The sequence below is a fragment of the Narcine bancroftii genome, chromosome 4 (genome assembly GCF_036971445.1).
Source record: "Narcine bancroftii isolate sNarBan1 chromosome 4, sNarBan1.hap1, whole genome shotgun sequence".
Classification (NCBI taxonomy): Eukaryota; Metazoa; Chordata; class Chondrichthyes; order Torpediniformes; family Narcinidae; genus Narcine; species Narcine bancroftii.
In genome coordinates, this window is record NC_091472.1 from 114,953,114 (window position 1) to 114,972,172 (window position 19,059).

Sequence of the window (19,059 nt, forward strand, 5' to 3'; positions counted from 1 at the left end):
ACTAAATCAATCAGCATAAGATATTTGGACTTGTAAATCCACAAATTCTTCTCAAGAACCTCCAGGATGTGGATGGTGATAAATATGAAGAAAGTCATGCCATTTAATTTCAAGAAGTGACTGTTATTTGCCACTTGTTGGTATCTGCCTGTTTTCCATCCAGATTTGCTGGATACCAGCAAGGGATCTTTCACTAGCTGACTGCCTGCAAATAAAAGCAAACATGACACCACCCATGACCAAGACATAATGTCAGTGATGAAACAGGGGAAGGTGGATGGGATGAGGCTGCAGCCCTCAGGTACTCCTACAGAGATGTCCTGCCACAACCACAGCCATCTTCCTTCACACTAGGTATGAGCAGCAATATTGAAGAGGTTGGATTGGTGCTGGATTTTAAGGTGGTGATGTTCCAGAGCACCTGCAGCCACAGACCAAGGAAGGGAGCAAACAATATTTGGGTTGGTGGATGGGGTTGTCAACTGTGCACTTTGTTATGTAACAGATGGTGTCTGAAGGCAGCAGTTTTAAATGGCACATTGCATGGTTATAAATGAAAGAAGGAACTCAAGGGATAGAAATTTAACCATAACTGAAGCATTACCACCAGTACTAATAGAATGCAACTGGTCAAGAGGTCAAATCATTGAGAGTGTTTTTCATGTAATCTCATGGCTCCTAATCTAAAGGTCTTAATATTGACTGAATTCACCTGCTTGCTTTCTAAAGTGCCACGAGATCATTAATGTTCATCTGAAGTGAAATAAAGCACCTTAGTTTCATCAGAAAATCCAAAAGGTGGGAGCTCTGACTGTGCAGCACCAAATAGGCACGAGAATTGCTTCTCTGTGAGGTAGTGAAGTTGTCTGTTAATTTCCGTCACTTTAGTGAAACTGCAGCAGATGCTTATCAAGTTTGCATTTCAGATTATGTTATGATAATCCAATCACACTGCACATGTGTTTTATTTAATGATTAAACTGTTTAACTGAAGTAGGTAAAATGTTTTCCCAATGGTGATATCATCACAAATAGTTCAGAGGACAGTCAGGAAGAACAGTTCAAGGATTTTCTGAATATACCATGTAACCAGGAGATATAATCCACATTAGGTAAATGTACATTTTGCAAAACCATGACCATGAGATCAGCAGAAGGGCACTGGAGATTTTGTATGAAAAGAATGTGAGGAGGAGGATAATAATGATAAAGAAATTTTAAAAAGCTGCAGATGCTGGAATCTGGAACAAAACAAAACAATCTGTTGGAGGAGATCAGTGGGTCATCGCAATCTAGATGAAGAGTTCTGACCTGAACGTTGACTTTCCACCCCCCCCCCCCAACAAATGCTGTTTGACCCATGAGTTCCTCCAGCAGATTGATGGTCTATTGTTTGCTGTCAAACTGAGTTTGTTTGATGAAAGTGATCAGGTGAGATGGTGGGCAAAGTCAATGATATAAAAAAGATGTTTGTCCACCCTGAATGGGAATATAGGAAGGGAGGAAAGATGCTGAAAAGCATGACCTCAAGGGTGGGAATCTCGAGATTGTGGCTTATGCCACATGCCAGTGAGAGTAGGAAGAGGAATTTGGGGCAGTTGATTGTGTGGCTGAAGAGTTGGTGCAAGTGGCATGGGTTCAGATTTGTAGATTATTGGGATATTTTCTGGGGAATATCTGACCAGTACAGAAAGGACAGGCTGCACCTGAACTGTAGAGGGACCAATATCCTGGTGGCCAGGGGAGGGTTTAAATTAGTTTGGCAGGGGGATGGATCCAGAGGATGAGTCCAGAGAATAGGGCAGAAGGTGAAAAACATGATGCAATATGCTGTGAGTTATAGTGAAAAATTAGTTTATAGATGGAGGTTTAATTCTATGTGATTAAAAAGGAAAGATTGTTTAAAAGGAATTTATTAGAAGAGAGATAAGAATCTTTTTTGCAACTAACTCTAAGTCGTTTACAAATAAATTTACTTTATGGGATGAAATGAAGGTGTATTTACATGGTTAAATTATAAGTTATACCTCTAAGGTTAAGAAGGATTATATAAAACAAGTAAAAGTAAAACAATTGGAAAGAGAGGTAATGAATTTAGAAAATAATTTACAGAGACAAGTTAGTGAGGATAAATGACGATTTCATAAAAAGCTTCAATATAATACTTACAAATATAAAGAATAGAGAAAGCGATCATGAGAACTAAACAGGTATTATGAAAGGAGCATATAAGAACAAGTATTGAGAATGATTATTGCAAATAAGAATGATTCAAATTTAATTTCTTATAAACTTCAAGGAATTAATGAGAATTTTAAACAATTTTACTTAAAGTTATATCAATCAGAGTCTTTAAAAGCTGATAATAAAATAGATTTTTTTTATCTCAAATTAATTTAGCTAAATTAAATTTGGATGATAAGAAAGAGTTGGCTGTTTCTTTCACACTAATAGAGGTTAGGGAGGCACTGTGTTCTCTAAAAAGTAATAATTCTCCAAGAGAGGATGGCTTCCGGCCTGAATTTTATAAAGAGTTTAACGATTTATTAATTTATGGAAGTATTAAAGCAGGCAGATGAAACACATATCTTACCGGATTCTTTTAAAAGACCAGTAATAACAGTGATTCAAAAAAAAGATAGAGATCCTTTAAAACCATCTTCATATAGACATATATCTTTATTAAATGCAGATTATAAAATAATAGCTAAAATGTTAACAAATAGGTTGGAAAAATACTTACTAAAGTTAATAAACATGAATGAAATTGGATTTGTTAGAATGTCAGCAGATAATGTGACTAGATTGTTGAGTATAATACATCTGGCACAGAAAAGAGGAGATATAAATGTAACACTGGCTTTAGATGCAGAAAAGGCATTTGATTGATTAGAATGGGATATTTTAAGTACTTGAAAAGTTTAGAATGGGACAAACATTTATAAATTTGATTAAAGTCTTGTATAATGGACCAAAAGTAAAAAATAGACAAGTTTCTGATTCTTTTTAATTAACTAGATCCAGTAGATAAGGGTGTCCATTGTCACCAGCTTTATTTATTTTAGCAATAGACCTTTTGATAGAATTGATTAGGTCTTATTCTGATATTAAAGGTTTTAGAGTTGGTTGAGAGGAATATAAGAGTATCCTATTTGCAGATGATGTAATAATTTATTTGACGGAACCAGAAAGTTCATTACGTAAATTATATTCAAAATTGAAAGAATATGGAATAGTATCATGGTTATAAAGTAAATTGGGATAAAAGTGAGATTATGCCTCTTACTAGGGGTGAAATGAAGGTACACAGTGTAAAAAAGATACCCAATTTAAATGGACAGCAAATGGAATAAAATATTTAGGGATACAAATAGATTAAAAAAATTTAAATTGAGTTATAATCCTTTATTTAAGAAAATTGATGAAGATTTTTTAAAATGGATGGAATTACCTCTAACTTCATTGGGAAGAGTTAATTGTATAAAAATGATTATTTTTCCTATATTACAACATATTTAACAAACATTGTTTTTATTTATTCCACAGAAGTTTTTCAGGAAATGAATAAATATGTATGAAAGATTCTTTGGAAGGGCAAGATGTCGAGGGTCTCGTTAGAAAAATTAACTTAGAAAATTGAACTGGGAGGTTTACAACTACCAAACTTTAAAAATTATTATAAAGTGGCACAAATGAGATTTATCTCTTCCTTTTTTGAAGGAGAGAAACCAGTTTGGATTAAGATAGAGATGGATAGAACAAGGGAGACAATGTCTGAAGATTTAACATATAAATGGGATACGAGATTAATAACCGGAGCTAGGGATACTCCACTGTTGAAACATTTGATTAATATATGGAATAAGGTAAATATTGAAGTTGGAAAGAAGAATTATGTGATACCTAAAATGCCTTTGATTCAAAATAGATTTATTCCATTTACAATGAATATCTGACTTTTTAATATTTGGTTTTCCAAAGGAATTGGGAGAATAGTAGACTGTTTTGAAGTGGGAAATTTAATGTAATTTGATCAACTGAAAAATAAATATGGGATACAAAATGATACAATAATTTGTTATTATCAAATAAAGGTGTATTTATGAAATAAATTGAGTCCAATAATGTAATTACCTGAAAGGAGTGAAATAGGAAGTTTGATTTGTAATATATCTATTAAGAAGTATATTTCAGCTATGTACACATTATTTCAAAAGGGAATACAAAAAACAAGGAATTCATAGATCCAGATAGAGATGGGAAACTGATTTAAATATTAGTATTGGGGAGAAAGATGGGTTGGAATTGTGTCATGATAATATGACAAATACAATAAATGTCAGATATAGATTGGTTCAATATAATTTTTTTACATCAATTATATCGTACCCCACAGATATTAAATAAACTGATATCAGATTTATCAGATAAATGTTTCAGATGCAATCAATAGATAGGTTAATTTTTTATACTCCACATGGTCATGACTAAAATTGAGACTATTTTGGATGGAATTAGCATTTTTAGAATGGGTTAAATTTCCTCAAGATCCCATTTTTTTTTAAATTAGGTCATAATATCAGGGATAAGGCCAAAATTCAAACTTAATATGCTTCAAAAGGAATTTGTGAAAATTGCAAGAAAATGTATAACAGTGATGTGGAAATCGGATTCGCATTTGGGAATAGACAGATGGGATGCTGAAATATATAGTTGTATAACTCTTGAGAAAATTACATATAATTTAAGAAATAAATATACTTTTTTAAAAATTTGGTGCCCATATTTACACATTTTAGGAATTAGTTTATGAAAAAACCTTATCAACTCTGGAATTAGTATATAATTAATAATGTAAAGGCAAAAGTTGACTGAATGTATCGAAATTTTAGTAACCAGATGTGCTTCTTTCTTTTTTTCTTTTCTTTCTTTTTTATCTTTCTTTCTTTTTGTTTTTCTGATCTTCGGGGTTATTATTTGGGGGAAGGGGAGGTAGGGGTTGGGGGTATATAACAGCATGTATTATTGATTTGAGATGTATGATGGATATTTTGATATTTTTCTGTATTTGAACATTAATGCATGTATGGAAATTTAAATAAAATATTCAAAAAACCAATATTTTGTGAATTTGTGAGGAAAGTTAAACAGGGGAGGAAGCATGAACATAGACAGTTAAAGTGTCTATTTCAATGCATGGAGTATTAGGAATAAAGGAGTTTGGATCAGTATGTGGGATTATAATGTTGTGGCCATTAGAGAAACTTGGCTGGCGGAAGGTCAGGATTGGCTCTAGCAGGTATCAGGGTTTAGGTGTTTTAAAAGAATAGATAAAGGTGGGGGGGTGGGGGAAGTAGCATTACTGGTCATGGATAGTATCATGGCCGTAGAATGGGAGGACACTATAGAAGAAGTGTCAATTGAGTTGGTGTGGTGGAAGTCAGAAATTGGAAGGGAGCAATCACTGTACTGGGAGCAGTGTATAGGCCCCAAAATAGCTCTCAGGACATCGAGAAACAGATAAGTAGGCAGAGTTTGGAATGGTGCAGAAATTACAGGATTGTTGTTATGGGAGGCCAACTTCCATAATATTGACTGGCACATCCTGACTGCAAGAGGGATATATGGGGCAGAATTTGTTAGGTGTGTCCAAGAAGGAATCTGACAGTATGTGGAACAGCTGACTAGGGGAGAGGCCTTACTGGATTTAGTACTGGGAAATTAACCTAGTCAGGTAGCAAACCTCTCAGTGGGGGAGCATTTCAGTGATCATAGAACATGGAACATTACAGCACAGGGAAAACATAGTAAGAAAAGGGAACTGTGATTGAGAAAACAGGTGAGGCAGCTAGTTAAGAAAAAGAAAGAAGATTACATTAGATTTAGAAAGCAGGAAAAAAGAAGGGCTCATGAAAATTGTATGGTAGCCAAGAAGGAACAAGAAAGGACTAAGGAGAGCTTAAAGAGGGCATGAGAAGGCCATGGCAAATAGAATTAAGGAGAACCCCAAGGAGTTCTATGCATATGTGAAGAACAGAAAGATGAGTATAGTGTCAATGGTTGGATATTTAACCATGTGGAGGAACAGAGGGACATTGGGGTCCAAATCCATACATCTCTTGAACCTACTGAACTTGAAAGTATTTTGTTCAGTTCTGGTCACCTCATAATAGGAAGGAGGTGGAAGTATGGAGAGGGTGCAGAGGAGATTTACCAGGATGCTTCCTGGATTGGAAAATAAATCTTATGAGGCAAAATTAGCAGCGCTGGGACTTTTCTCTTTGAAATGAAGAAGGATGAGAGGTGACAATAGAGGTTTACAAGATTCTAAGAGGCAAAGATAAGGTAGATAACCAGTGTCTTTTTGCCAAGGCAGGAATAGCAAACACCAGAGGACATCTGTACAAAGTGAAGAAAGTTTAGGGGAGACATCAGAAATAATTTTTTTAAACAGGGTTGTGAGTACCTGGAAATCCTTGCCAGGGGTGATAGTGGAGGTTGATACGTTAAGGGCATTTAAGAGACTCTAAGACAGGCATGTGGTTGAAAGGTCACACAGCACCCATGGGAAGTAAAGGGTAACAAAGATTTTAGACCTGGGCCTTTTGTCAGGTAAAGTCTTTATTGTCGCTATTCCTATGGACTTGCAGATTTCAATCATCTGAAAGATTTATGGAGGGAATGCACCAGAGATGGATGGAGAAAATATGATGAATTGTTTCTCAAAAAGTTAAATACCTTCATGTTGACCAGTGGATCACCTTCCAACAAGGTCCACTCATAACGGACAATCCCCCGATCATCAGCACTGCCCCTGCCATCCAGCAGGACCCAGTCAGTGGGAAGCAGTAAGATCACATCCTGCCCTGCGTCACAGTGAGGAGCTTCATCGTTCCCTGGAGAAGAGGATCAAAATAAAGAAATCACTTTGCCAAGAAGAGAATCAGTCAGTGCTTTGAATAGGATTGCACCAAACACTTCTAAAGAAGGGGTGGATTGTGAAGGCCTCTGAAAGCAAGCGGGATCAGTCATGATTCTCAACCTTGAGGCTGAACTCAAGTTTTAAGGCACATTTAGAGCCCCAAGCACAATTGAGGTTGATACTCAATGCCGCACTGAGAAGCACCATGTCACAGAGAGGTGATATTTTTTTCTGTGAAGTTGTTACATCAAACTTCTTTAAAGATAACATACACTATTTCAACATCGGGGGACTGTGTCCTCACTGCAGCCATGACAATATTTATCCCTCAATCAATATTACTAAAAGATTCTCTGATACAGGTGTCTTCTCGTTGAAAATTATTAGATTTATTTATTTACAGTGCAGTAGAAGGCAATTCTGGTCATTGAAACCCATCCTGCCCAATTGATCTACTGACCTCGCACAGAGTGTGGGTGGAAACTGGAACCCCCCCCCCCCAAGGGAAAACCCACACAGGTGACAGAGAGAACGTACAAACTCCTTACACGAAGGATATAAATGCTTTGGAGAAGGTGTAGAGCAGATTTATCAGAATGTTGCCTGGATTGGAGAACATCTCTTATGAAGCAAGTTTCAAGGGGTAAGGCTTTTCATTTTAAATTTTGGCATACAGCACAATAACAGGCCCTTCTGGCCCCAGCCCGTCCTGCCCAATAACACCCAATTGATCTATTACCCCTGTACATTTTGGAGGTCTGGAGGAAACTGGAGCACCTAGAGGAAACCCACAAAGATTCAGGGAGAACATACAAACTCCTTCCAGTCAACACCAGATTCGAACCTGGTTCACTGATGCTACAACAGTGTTGCGCTAACCACTACGCTAACACTAAAAGTGACAAAGGATGCAAAGTGACTTAGCAGAGGTACATAAGATTATGAGGGGCCAAGATAGGGTGGGCAGTCAGCACCTTTTTCCAAGGGCAACAGTAGGAAATACCGGAGGACATCTGTTTAAGGTGAGTGGAGGAACATTTTTGGGGAGATGTCAGAGGTACTCTTTTTTTTACACACAGAGTAAATTGCCGGGTTGGTGGTGAAGGCTGGTACAATAGAGCTATTTAAAAGACTCTTCCATAGGCACATGTATGTAAGAAAAATAAAGGGTTATGGGTATGAGGTAGGGAAAAATGAGATTGTTGTGGAATAGGTTTACATAGGTTGGCACAATGTGGGCCTGTACTTTTGTTGTACTATTCCTTACCTAAAAGGGTATATTCCCCATGTTCAAATGCCACAAAGTAGTTCCTGGAATGGCAGACTTCCTAAACAAGGAGAGACTGAGTAAACCAGAATGAGAAGAATAGGAAGGGGTCTCATTTAAACCTACAAAGTTCATACAAGACTTGATGGGATGGTAGAGGTTTCCCTGGGTTAAGCATCCCATTTCAGGGCTCACAGTCTCAGAATACAGGGAAGCCTTTGAGGGAGAAATGAGGTTTCTTTACCTAGAAGGGAGTGAATGTTTACCCTTCTCTGTTCTGGAGAGCTGTGGAGGCTCAGCTATTGGTTTCATTCAAAGAAAGAATCAATGGATTTCTGGATATTAAGAAGATGGGAAAGTGCAGGAAAATTGCAGAGCCTAATCAGAGCTCCCAAAAATGGCTTCCTAATTCTTGTGTTCTTATTTGTCGAGTTTCCACCACTTTTGATTTTTCCTAAGTGCAAAGTGAAACATACTCAGCCAACATCCATAACCTGTGGGGTAAACAGATGTCAGAGATTCAGTTATTAAAGATTTTTTTTAAAACTTACTGGTCCTACATGACTAAACATTGAATGATCATGCACTACATTCAACCAGAAAAAAACAAACTTTTAGTATCTATCCAAAAAAGAACCTCTCTTCAGAATCAGATCACCTCATTCTTCTGAACCAGCAATTTATCCAAATCAATCCCTGCACAAGTTAACTTGCCTGTAGATTTGTACTTTCTATTTCCTCTCTAATGAATAAAGTCATTAAATTGGCAACTTGTGACCTCTGGGAATCTTTTGAGGCTCCAGATTTTGAGAGATCACAGCCATTGGATTTCACTGTCTGGAGCCATGACATTTAACACCCTCAGACACCATCCGTCAGCCTTTTGACCCATTATTTTTCCAAGTAACCTTCTTCTATCAGTTGCAACCAGTTCAAATCCTTCCCCTCCATTTTTTCCTAAATGTTCAATTTTTACAAAGATTTTAGTGTATTTTACCAATGAAGAGAGAGGGACAATTTGTTCAAAATCTTCCTCAAACTTGTACAGCATGGAAACAGACCCTTTAGACTAACTTGTCCAGGTCAACCATTGTCTGCCTGAGTCAGTCCCATTTGCCTGCCCATATCCCTCAAAATCTTGTGAGGCCCTTGTCTCACCTCTCTCACATGGTTCTCTTTACACTTCTTCTGTTCTAACTTTGCTCAGTTCTGCTGAAGGGTTTTGGTTCAAAACAGCGACCATTTTAAAAAATCCTACTGATGCCACTTGACACGCGAGTTCCTCTAGTTTGTGATTGGCTTCAGATTCCAGCATCTGCAGTCTCCTATTTATTTCCTTCCAAATCTTTTCTATCCATGAACCTATCTAAATATTTTTCAAACATTGCAATTGTACCCACCTCTACAGCTTCCTCTGGCAGAACATTCCATATACTTTCTAACCTCTGTGTGGAAAAAGTTGCTCCTCAGGTTCCTTTAAATATTTTCCCCTCACCTTAAACCCATGCCTCACTGTCTTTTGCACAGGGTAGGAGAGTTTTAGATGGATTGCAGCTATCCATCTTGTCTATACTCCTCATGATTTTAAAATACATTTCACCCCTCAGTCTCCTATGTGTCAGGCGAAAAAGGTCCAGAGCAGACAGCATCTCCTTATATCTCAAGTCCTCCAGTCGCAGTAACAACTTTCACATTTTTTACCATTAATTCTCTAGACCTGGGGTGGCCTAACTACGGCCCCCAGCCAACTGCAACCCGTTCCCCATTTTTAAGTTGCCCAGGATGAATTTTAAAAATAAAATGGAATACAGCCTGTTAGAACCTAGACTCTTTTAACAATAAATTGCCTGTGTTCACATTGCTTTTCTTAGTTTCAACACTAAATGTTGCTACCATTTAAACAACTACCAAACCAATCGTTGCAATTTTACTGTTTGATTAAAAAAAGGTTTACCTCAGTTGATTATACGTAGTGGAACCAAAAAGTCAGAAAATTGCAAGGGTGTGCCGAAAATTTCAGATGAGGTGGAAAATTAATACTTTTTCACAGAAATCAACGGGAAGTGAATTTGCTTGATTTGCAAGGAATCTGTTAACTTTAATAGCCTGGCTACAGATGTACACATTGCATCATAATCATTAAGATGGACACTTGGGCCACGAACTGTGTTCACTAAGAGTTGTGGAAAAATGTTGACGACTCTGCCTTGTTCCTTTCTTGATCTTTTCTCCTGTTCTTACTTTGCACCGCGCATTTTATTTTGAATGAGAGTTTTATTGTATTCATTTAAATTAAAGAACAGCAGGTACAAAAATGATTACTGTAATATGTGAGCACATCAATAAACTACTATAATATTTATATCAACCATTAAACTGTTTAGTAGAGTTGTATAGCTATGATAGAAAATAAAATTTCCATGGCACGGACGGTGGGGGTGGGGTTCTGATCTAAAAACACCATTTTTCTTGTGTGTAACTGCTTGAAAACTGCCGTGCTTAATATTGTTTGGCCTGTGACTCCTTATATTTTTACGTATGTGGCCCACCATCAAAAATGTTTTTCCACCCCTGCTCTAGACCCATCCTTTAGGGGATTATTTCTTACTTCTACCATAGTTTTTATATACTTGTAACAGCTCCCACTTTTAAATATTTCTTGATATCTTATTCTCACAATCTGTTTGCTAGTATTTTGGTCATACTTTGATATTTTCTAAGATTTCCCCACTCTTCTGGCCCTGCTTTCATCTTTGCAATGCTCTGTGCTGTTCCTTTCAAATTGGGCAGCAAAGTTTGCGTAGTGATTAGTACAACACTATTATTACTAGCGATCTGGGTTTGAATCCATAGTGACTATAAGGAATTTGCCCTTTATCCTCATGACCTGAATGAGTTTTCTCCTGCTGCTCCAGTTTCCTTCACCCTCCTAAAATGTATGAGGTTGGTAGTTTAATTGGGTGTAATTAGGCAGCACAGATTCAATGAACGGAATTGGCTTCTACCATGTTGTAAACAATTTTACTATTTATTGATATCAAGATTGAGTTAATTTTCTCAGATGCTTCATTTTACAAGAAATATATTTATCTTGAGAATTATAAAGAATGTTTTGAGGGCATTTTGAAAAAGTATCAGGAATTAGCAGAATCAAATCATGCTTGATAAGTCTAAAATTTATGAAATAGGTCACGATAAATTTGTCATTGTGTGGTTGGTTTTTTTGGATGGTCTTTTGATATACTGTCATTCAGGGATTATTAAAGAAAATTACAGTCAATGGTATTGGAATTAATATGCTGGCAAGCAGTGAGGATTGATTCATGGAGAGAACACAGGGTTGAGATAAGTGCATTATTTTCCCTCACTACCATCAGGTATTACAGTATCCCGAAAGAACTGAAGATCAAGAGACTGAGTAGACTGTGGAAGTATTAGATCAGGCTGTGGTAACACACATTCTCCTGGAATCTTTTTCTACTGCAATAATAACAGTAAAACCAAAAAAAGACAGAGATCCTTTGAAATAGATTTTAGACAAGAAAATTACAAAAAAAATATTTAGCTAATAATTTTTAACAAAGTTGATAAATATGGATCAGACAGGGTTTGTAAAAAAGAGCCAATCTTGGATAATGTAACTAAATTACTTAGTACAATACATCTACCACAAAAGAGGTGAGATCTAAGAGTGGCAGTGGCTTTGGATACAGAAAAAATGTTTGATAGATTAGAATGGGACTTTTTGTTTAAGGTGCTTGAAAGATTCAAAATGGGAAAAGTATTTGCAAATTATATTATATATTATATACTGAACCTAAGGCCAAAGTCGTTACAAATGGGCAAGTTTCAGCACTGTTTCTATTAACTAGATCTAGTAGACAATTATGTTTATTATCAACTGCTCTATTTATTTTAGCAATAGAACCACTTGCAGAACTGATTAAATCTAATCCTGATATTATAAGATTTAAAGTTAATCAAGAGGAATATAAAATTAATTTATTTGATGATGTTTTGATCGATTTGACAGAAACAATATGTTCATTACATAAATTATACTTAAGGCTGAAGGAATATGGGAAAGTATCTGGTTATGAAATAAATTAGGACATAAGTGAAATTATGCTCCTTACTCTAGGGATTGCACTCAGTGTCAACAAGATACCCAATTTAAATGGCAGATGAATGGAATAAGATATTTAGGGATATGGGTGGATAATAAGTTAGATTATGTATATAAATTGAATTATGTACCTTTACTTAATAAAATTGGAGAAGATTTGAACAAGTAGAAGCTACTGCCAATAACACTATTGGGTAGGGTTAATTGTGTTAAAATGAATATAATTCCTAGCATACAATACTTATTTCAAGCATCACCAATAATGATTCCACAAATGTTTTTTTCAAGAATTAAATAAATATACAAAAAGTTTTCTTTGGAAAGGTAAGATGTCAAGAGTTTCTTCAGATAAATTGGCATGGAAATTTGAGTTTTGTTCACAGTTGCCAAATTTTAAAAATTACTTTAAGGCAGCACAAATGAGGTTTCTTTTTTTTAACTGAGAGAGAAAAGCTAGCATGGATTAAAACAAAAATTGATTTAAAAAAGAGAGAGAATATAGGAAGATTTTATATATAAATGGAAATTGAAATTATTATCTGGGGAGAGGGAAGCACCTTTGCTGAAACATTTGATTAAGATTTGGAATAAGATAAATAAAAATATTGGAAGGTGTGTGGTGGGGGGGGGTGTCCTGCCTAAAATCCCTTTGATACAGAATTGACTTATTCCATTTTCAATGAATAATCAATTGCTAAAATATAGATTGTAACGAAGGAAGAAATTTAATGTAATTTGAACAATTAAAAAATAAATATGGGATACAAAATAATACTTTTTTGTTATTATTTAAGAGATAAATTGGGTCCAACAGTGTTATTACCAAAATGTGGTGATTTGGAAATGCTGATACATAATAGATCTATAAAGAAATTTATTTCAGCTACGTACACTTTATTGCAGAAGGGGACTCCCAAAAAGGGGAATACATAGGTCCAGACAGCGATGGGTGATGGATTTAAATATTGACATTGATGAACAAAACTGGTCAGACTTGTGTGGAGATAGTTTGAGAAATACTATAAATGTTAGATAGAGATTAGTTCAATATAATTTTTTTTACATCAATTATCTCTCAGACCACAGAAGTTAGATAAATTGAAATCAGATTGTCAGACCAGTGTTTTAGATGTGGCCAGGAGATAGGTACTTTTTTTACACTCTACCTGTCCTAAAGTGAGACCTTTTTGGATAAATTTAGCAATTTTTTTAGAACAGGTTACAGAAATTAAATTCCCACAAAACCAAATGTTATTTTTACAAGGTAATATTGAAGGGATGACCAAAATTTGTAAAGATTGCCTTGGCAGTAGCAAGAAAATATCTAGCAGTAACATGGAAATCAGACACCCTCATAGGTATGGAGCGATGGAATGCAGAAATGCATAGCTGTGTTACTCTGATGAAGATTACTTTTAAAATGAGAAATAAATATGATGTATTTTTGAAAATTTGGCACCCGTATTTACATATTGCGGGAATTAATTTATGGATTTTTTTCCCTAAACTGAACCTTGTTAACCTCCTTGGAAGTAGTAAAAGATACAAATATTCAAGATGTGTAGTGAAGGCTGTCCTCTGGCAACCCGGTTTCTATTTTTTTTTCTTACTTTTCTTTTTTTTTTATATGCTTTTTCTTATTCCTACTTTTCTTTTCTTGGGGTTTTGTTTTGGGGGGAGGGGTTGGCGTTTTATACCATCATGTATAATGGATTTGATACTAATATTTGACTAGTGTATTTTGCATTTGGCTATGACTTAATGTATGAAAAACTTCTAAATAAAAATTTTCAAAATAAAAAGAGACTAAGTAGACTCAAGTTGAAAAAGAAATGCAAAAGAGAGTAGAAACCAAAACACATGTCACAGAACTGAGCATTCTACTTTTTGAAAAGATCAGAATTCTCTTGGACTTGGAACAAGAATAATCCATTCTGCCCCCATAAATCTTTTTTGCCATTCAGTTGGATTACAGCTCAAATGCACTCAACGCCATTTAGCTACATCGGTTTGTTAACCCACACACTACCTTAACTAAAATCAATCTGAGTTTTGAAATTTTCATTTGCTACATTAAAAATAAATGAGAACTGGTTGGAGAGTTTGAGATTTTCACTCCCTTGTATGCAAACAATATTTTGCCTCAAGCTCAATCTTGTTCTAACCATGACCCTTATTCAAAGCTCCTCCGACAAAGAATATAGTGACCATCTTCCCAAAAACCAAAATAATATTAAAATCCTCAACAGTTTATATGGCACTTCATCACCACAAAACACTTCAGAGTGCCAAATAGAATTCAACATGCATGGAGATATTTAGACAGCTACCCAAGCACTCTATTAGAAAAGTAGGCTTGTAGTATTGATGAAGAAATGATGTCAGGTTAGGAAGGCTGGCCAGGAAATTTAGAGATGGCAAATGGTAGGAATATAAGATTACATCTCATTAGTCAGGAGGGCACAGCAATGTCTACAGTTCCTAAGGAGGTTGAGGGGCTACCAGCCCCCTCAACTTGACAACACTTAACAGGAGCATAATTGAGAATGTCCTGTCTGGCTGCATCATTGGTAACTGCAAAGTCAATACAGATGATCATTAAAATGGTTGAGATTATCATTGGGGTCTCCCTTTACTCTATTGACATTCACCTGGAGTATTCGTTAAATAGGGCTCAAAGAATTATCCAGGTTCCCTACCATCCATCACACAGAATCTCTGTCCTACTACCACCAGGAAGAAGGGACTGAAGCATCAAAATCAGGACTGCCAGCCTGGGAAATAGCATTGTCCTGCTATGTGAGATTGATGAATGGTATCCTGTAACCTTGTGTCTCTTTCAATAAAACTGAGTTATTTCAAAATAATCGTATAGATTTATTTCACAATTTTTGCATGTATATAACTATGATGTTCTGTGTGAGAAATGTATTATGCAAGTGTGTGCACTGTGGTCCAGAGCAATACTATTTTGTCTGGTTGCATATTTACAGTCAGATGATAATAAACTTGAACCTGTACTTGACAACTGAAAAGTAGTCGACCTTAGTGATGTTACAGTAATATGGTATTGATCAGTGAGAGTTGCAGCTCTGATCCAGATCTACTAAGTCAATCTGCATTGAATTGCCGCATTGCATGGACTCCAGGAATTACCATATATTTCAGCATACAAGTCGAGTCTTGAAACACTCAAAAATCCCTAGAAAAATGGGGGGGGGGGGGGGTGGTTGACATACGCCAGATATACTTTTGAGGCCTTAAATTCAGCTAAAAAATATCACTGGATGCTGATCCAGTGTACAAGTCGACCCTTGAAAAACCAAAAAAAAAATCCAACTGCAACAAATTTTCATTGAAAATTTTATTGAACAAAATTCTTATAGAACAGACACACATTTAGAACTCTTCAAAAATCACTACCATCATCGGAGGCAAAGATGGCAGCGAGCACATCCACACCCTCACCGTTTAAACAGTCATCGTATGGATCCCAGTCCGTATCTGATGAGGCGGCTTCAGCTTCATCGTCAGGGTCCCACAAAAAAAAATCATCTTCCATGCCATCAATCGCATGAGAGATACCGCACTTTTTAAATGATTTCTACTTTCATTTTGTCCCATGCCTTGAGCATGAAGTTACACAGGATATCAAGTGATGCAGCACGCATTGCCCCACCTTCTGTGAACGAATTTTCTGGACTCGACATCCATGTATTCCATTCCTCGCACATATGACCTTTGAATGGCTTGTTCAAGTAGACATTGAGAGGTTGCAATATAGATGTCAAACCACCTGTTATTTTGTCCTAATCTACTTTTAGTGTTCTCAGTTAAATGGCTACGAAACATATCCCAGACCAGCAAATTCCGTACTTTGCTGCCCGTTCCACACATTGTCTATCCTTAGTTTTACACCATTTTCATCCATCCATCCTTTTCATGAAAATGTACAAAAATACCTGCAGGGAATTTCATTTTCAGTTTAATTTACATTTGAAGATTATCATGGGTCTTAACTTTGTCCTGTCAGCCATGCACGATAACACCACAGTATACCTGGTCCTTTCGTGGCCTGTACTTTAAACACCTTTCCATTCCCCTGTTCTATTGTCAATCATGTCTAAATTCATGGGGGTTTCGTCCATGTTTCCGATATTTACCAATGTAAACCGGTGTTTCTGCCGGTTCCATATAATAAACTGGTGAAAACTTACAACTTTACAATCAAGATCTTATGGTAGTTTCTGAGCAATTTTTATGTTTTTGTCATAATACCAGATTTTTCCTGTTCATGGAATGATCGCACCAGCCTACTGTAGCTTCAAAATCTTGACTTTGCCCACATTAGTGCAAATGTTCTCATTTTACTTGAGTGACTTTGTAGCAATCATGTTCACGTACCCATTCTGCATCATGTTTTCCCAACTCTGATCGACGGGTGATTCCTCTTCTCATCGAACATTGCCTTTTTGGTATTTTTCTTAAAGTCTCTTCTTTCTTCCTCCAATCTCTTACAAACTTCTCATATACATCAAATTTTCTTGCAACACCACAGTTGTTGGTTTTCTTGGCCATTTCTATCACTTTTACTTCGAAACTCGTTTCATTCTTTCGACGTTTTGATGGAGCCTCCATGATAACAATCACCTCCAGCCTATGCCCAGCAGATCAATCATCGCAATTTTGGGGGGGGGGGGGGGGTCAACTTATACACTGACAAACAGCCAACATCTCAGGCATTGTGATTTTTGGGGGTAGACTTATATACACCCAATATATAAAACCTTTAAAATGAAGCTGAAAAAGGAGAGGGGGGGGAATCGACTTATCTGATGGTCGTCTTGTATGGCAAAATATATGGCTTATGACATAATTTAATGAGGGGAAATGTAGCAGAAGGTGTAGCAGGATGGCAATTAAAGGAATTACTTGAAGGATAGAGACCCAGGTGAGGGTCTACCCTGGCAAGGGGTTGTCAAGTATGGGAATAAACCCTGAACAGCCAAGGATTAGGAGTTATTTTTGTAATGTCAGATTCCCAGCACCTGCTTTGTGTTTTGACTTTCTGGCACACACCTGATCTCTGGATCAGCCAATCTTCTCCCATGCAGTGACACCAAATTGAAAACTGTACATGCTACTAATCTGAACCAAAAAGAGAAAATGCTCCAAATATTCACCCGTTCCCTCTGAAGAGAGATTCGAAACATCCCCACCTTCCCCAGTCCCACTGATCGCTGCCCAGAGCCCCTCCTGCTCCAATCCTCTCCCCGCCGACCTCCGTGGAGCAGGCGAAGGCACGGCGGCCCGTGCCCGACCACACCGGATCGTTCGTGCAGCAAGTTGCGCCCGTGCCCTCCTCCCCGCCTCGGCGCGAGGGGCCATTCGGGTTACCATGGCGACGTGGCTCCGGGACCCGGCTGTCGTTGAGCGGCCGCGCGAAGCTGCTGTAGCCGCGGTGCGGAGAGAAGCGGCAGACGTCGCGGCCCCGGTAGGTGCAGTTGAAGAGGTAGCAGCTGAGGGCGACCGAGCTCTGAGCTCGGGGTTTCATTCCCCGGGCCCAGCCCGGGACGGGAACGGCGGCGGCGAGTGCCCGCTCCACCACGGCCGCTGTGCAGCCGGGCACGTTGCAGCAGGCCCGCAGGCACTGCTCTGGGCTGCTGACGCCGGGCGGGGCGCGGAGGAAAGCTGCACCGGCTTTCAGCGAGTCCCGGGTGCGGATGATGTAGTCCTGCATCAGATCGAAGGCCGCGTCGCAGGCGCCGTTGACCTCGGGCTGCCAGGCTTGGTGCAGCTGCTGGCGGAATTCGTCAAGGAGCAGTGCCCCCGGCCCGCCCATCCCCGCCGCGATTGTCCTCAGCCAGACGCCGACCGCCAGGAGCCGCCAGGCCAGCACCGGTTCTCCGGTCATCGTCGACAGGGGAGGGGGGTCTCAGCGCCTCATGGTGCCCCGGCTGCCGAGCTCAAGCGTCAGGGGAGATGGAGCCCGGTGACCGACACAAACACTCTCCCTTCCCACGCAGCAAGCGAGGAACAATCGTGAAGGGAGGGATCAGACTGAAGGATGGAGTGAGGGTTAATGCAAAGAGCGAGCACAAAGCAGTGATTCTAAGAAGGGGGAGGGATCAGGCTGAGGGATGGAGAGATAGGGAGGGAGGGAGTTAATACAAGTAGAGAGCAATGATTCTAAGAAGGGGGAGGGATCAGGCTTAGGGATGGAGAGAGGGTTAATGCAAAGAGAGAGCACAAAGCAGTGATTCTAGAAAGGGGGAGGGATCAGGCTGAGGGATGGAGAGGGAAGGAGGGAGGGAGTTAATACAAGTAGAGAGCAATGATTCTAAGAAGGGGGAGGGATCAGGCTGAGGGATGGAGAGAGGGTTAATGCAAAGAGAGAGCACAAAGCAGTGATTCTAGAAAGGGGGAGGGATCAGGCTGAGGGATGGAGAGGGAGGGAGGGAGGGAGTTAATACAAGTAGAGAGCAATGATTCTAAGAAGGGGGAGGGATCAGGCTGAGGGATGGAGAGAGAGGGAGGGACGGAGTTAATACAAGTGGAGAGCAATGATTCTAAGAAGGGGGAGGGATCAGGCTGAGGGATGGAGAGAGAGGGAGGGACGGAGTTAATACAAGTGGAGAGCAATGATTCTAAGAAGGGGGAGGGATCAGGCTGAGGGATGGAGAGAGAGGGAGGGAGGGAGTTAATACAAGTAGAGAGCAATGATTCTAAGAAGGGGAGGGATCA

The 19,059-nt window shown here is 38.4% G+C and overlaps 1 protein-coding gene and 1 long non-coding RNA gene across 2 annotated transcripts in view; one reads left to right on the forward strand and one right to left on the reverse strand.

The window, feature by feature from the left end:
* lrp11 (low density lipoprotein receptor-related protein 11) overlaps positions 1-18,529 on the reverse strand; it is a 41,243-nt gene extending 22,714 nt beyond the window's left edge. The window contains exons 1-2 of the mRNA XM_069932486.1: positions 17,713-18,529; positions 6,739-6,896 (exon numbers count right to left, since the gene is read on the reverse strand). Coding sequence (XP_069788587.1) covers positions 6,739-6,896; positions 17,713-18,229 — 675 coding nt within the window. The 5' untranslated portion in view covers positions 18,230-18,529. The remainder of the gene's footprint in view (positions 1-6,738; positions 6,897-17,712) is intronic.
* Positions 272-6,946, forward strand: LOC138761016 (uncharacterized). Its single transcript, XR_011356069.1, has 3 exons — positions 272-354; positions 3,721-3,866; positions 6,651-6,946. It is a non-coding gene; the product is annotated as an uncharacterized lncRNA (long non-coding RNA).
* Positions 18,530-19,059: the final 530 nt, after the last annotated feature.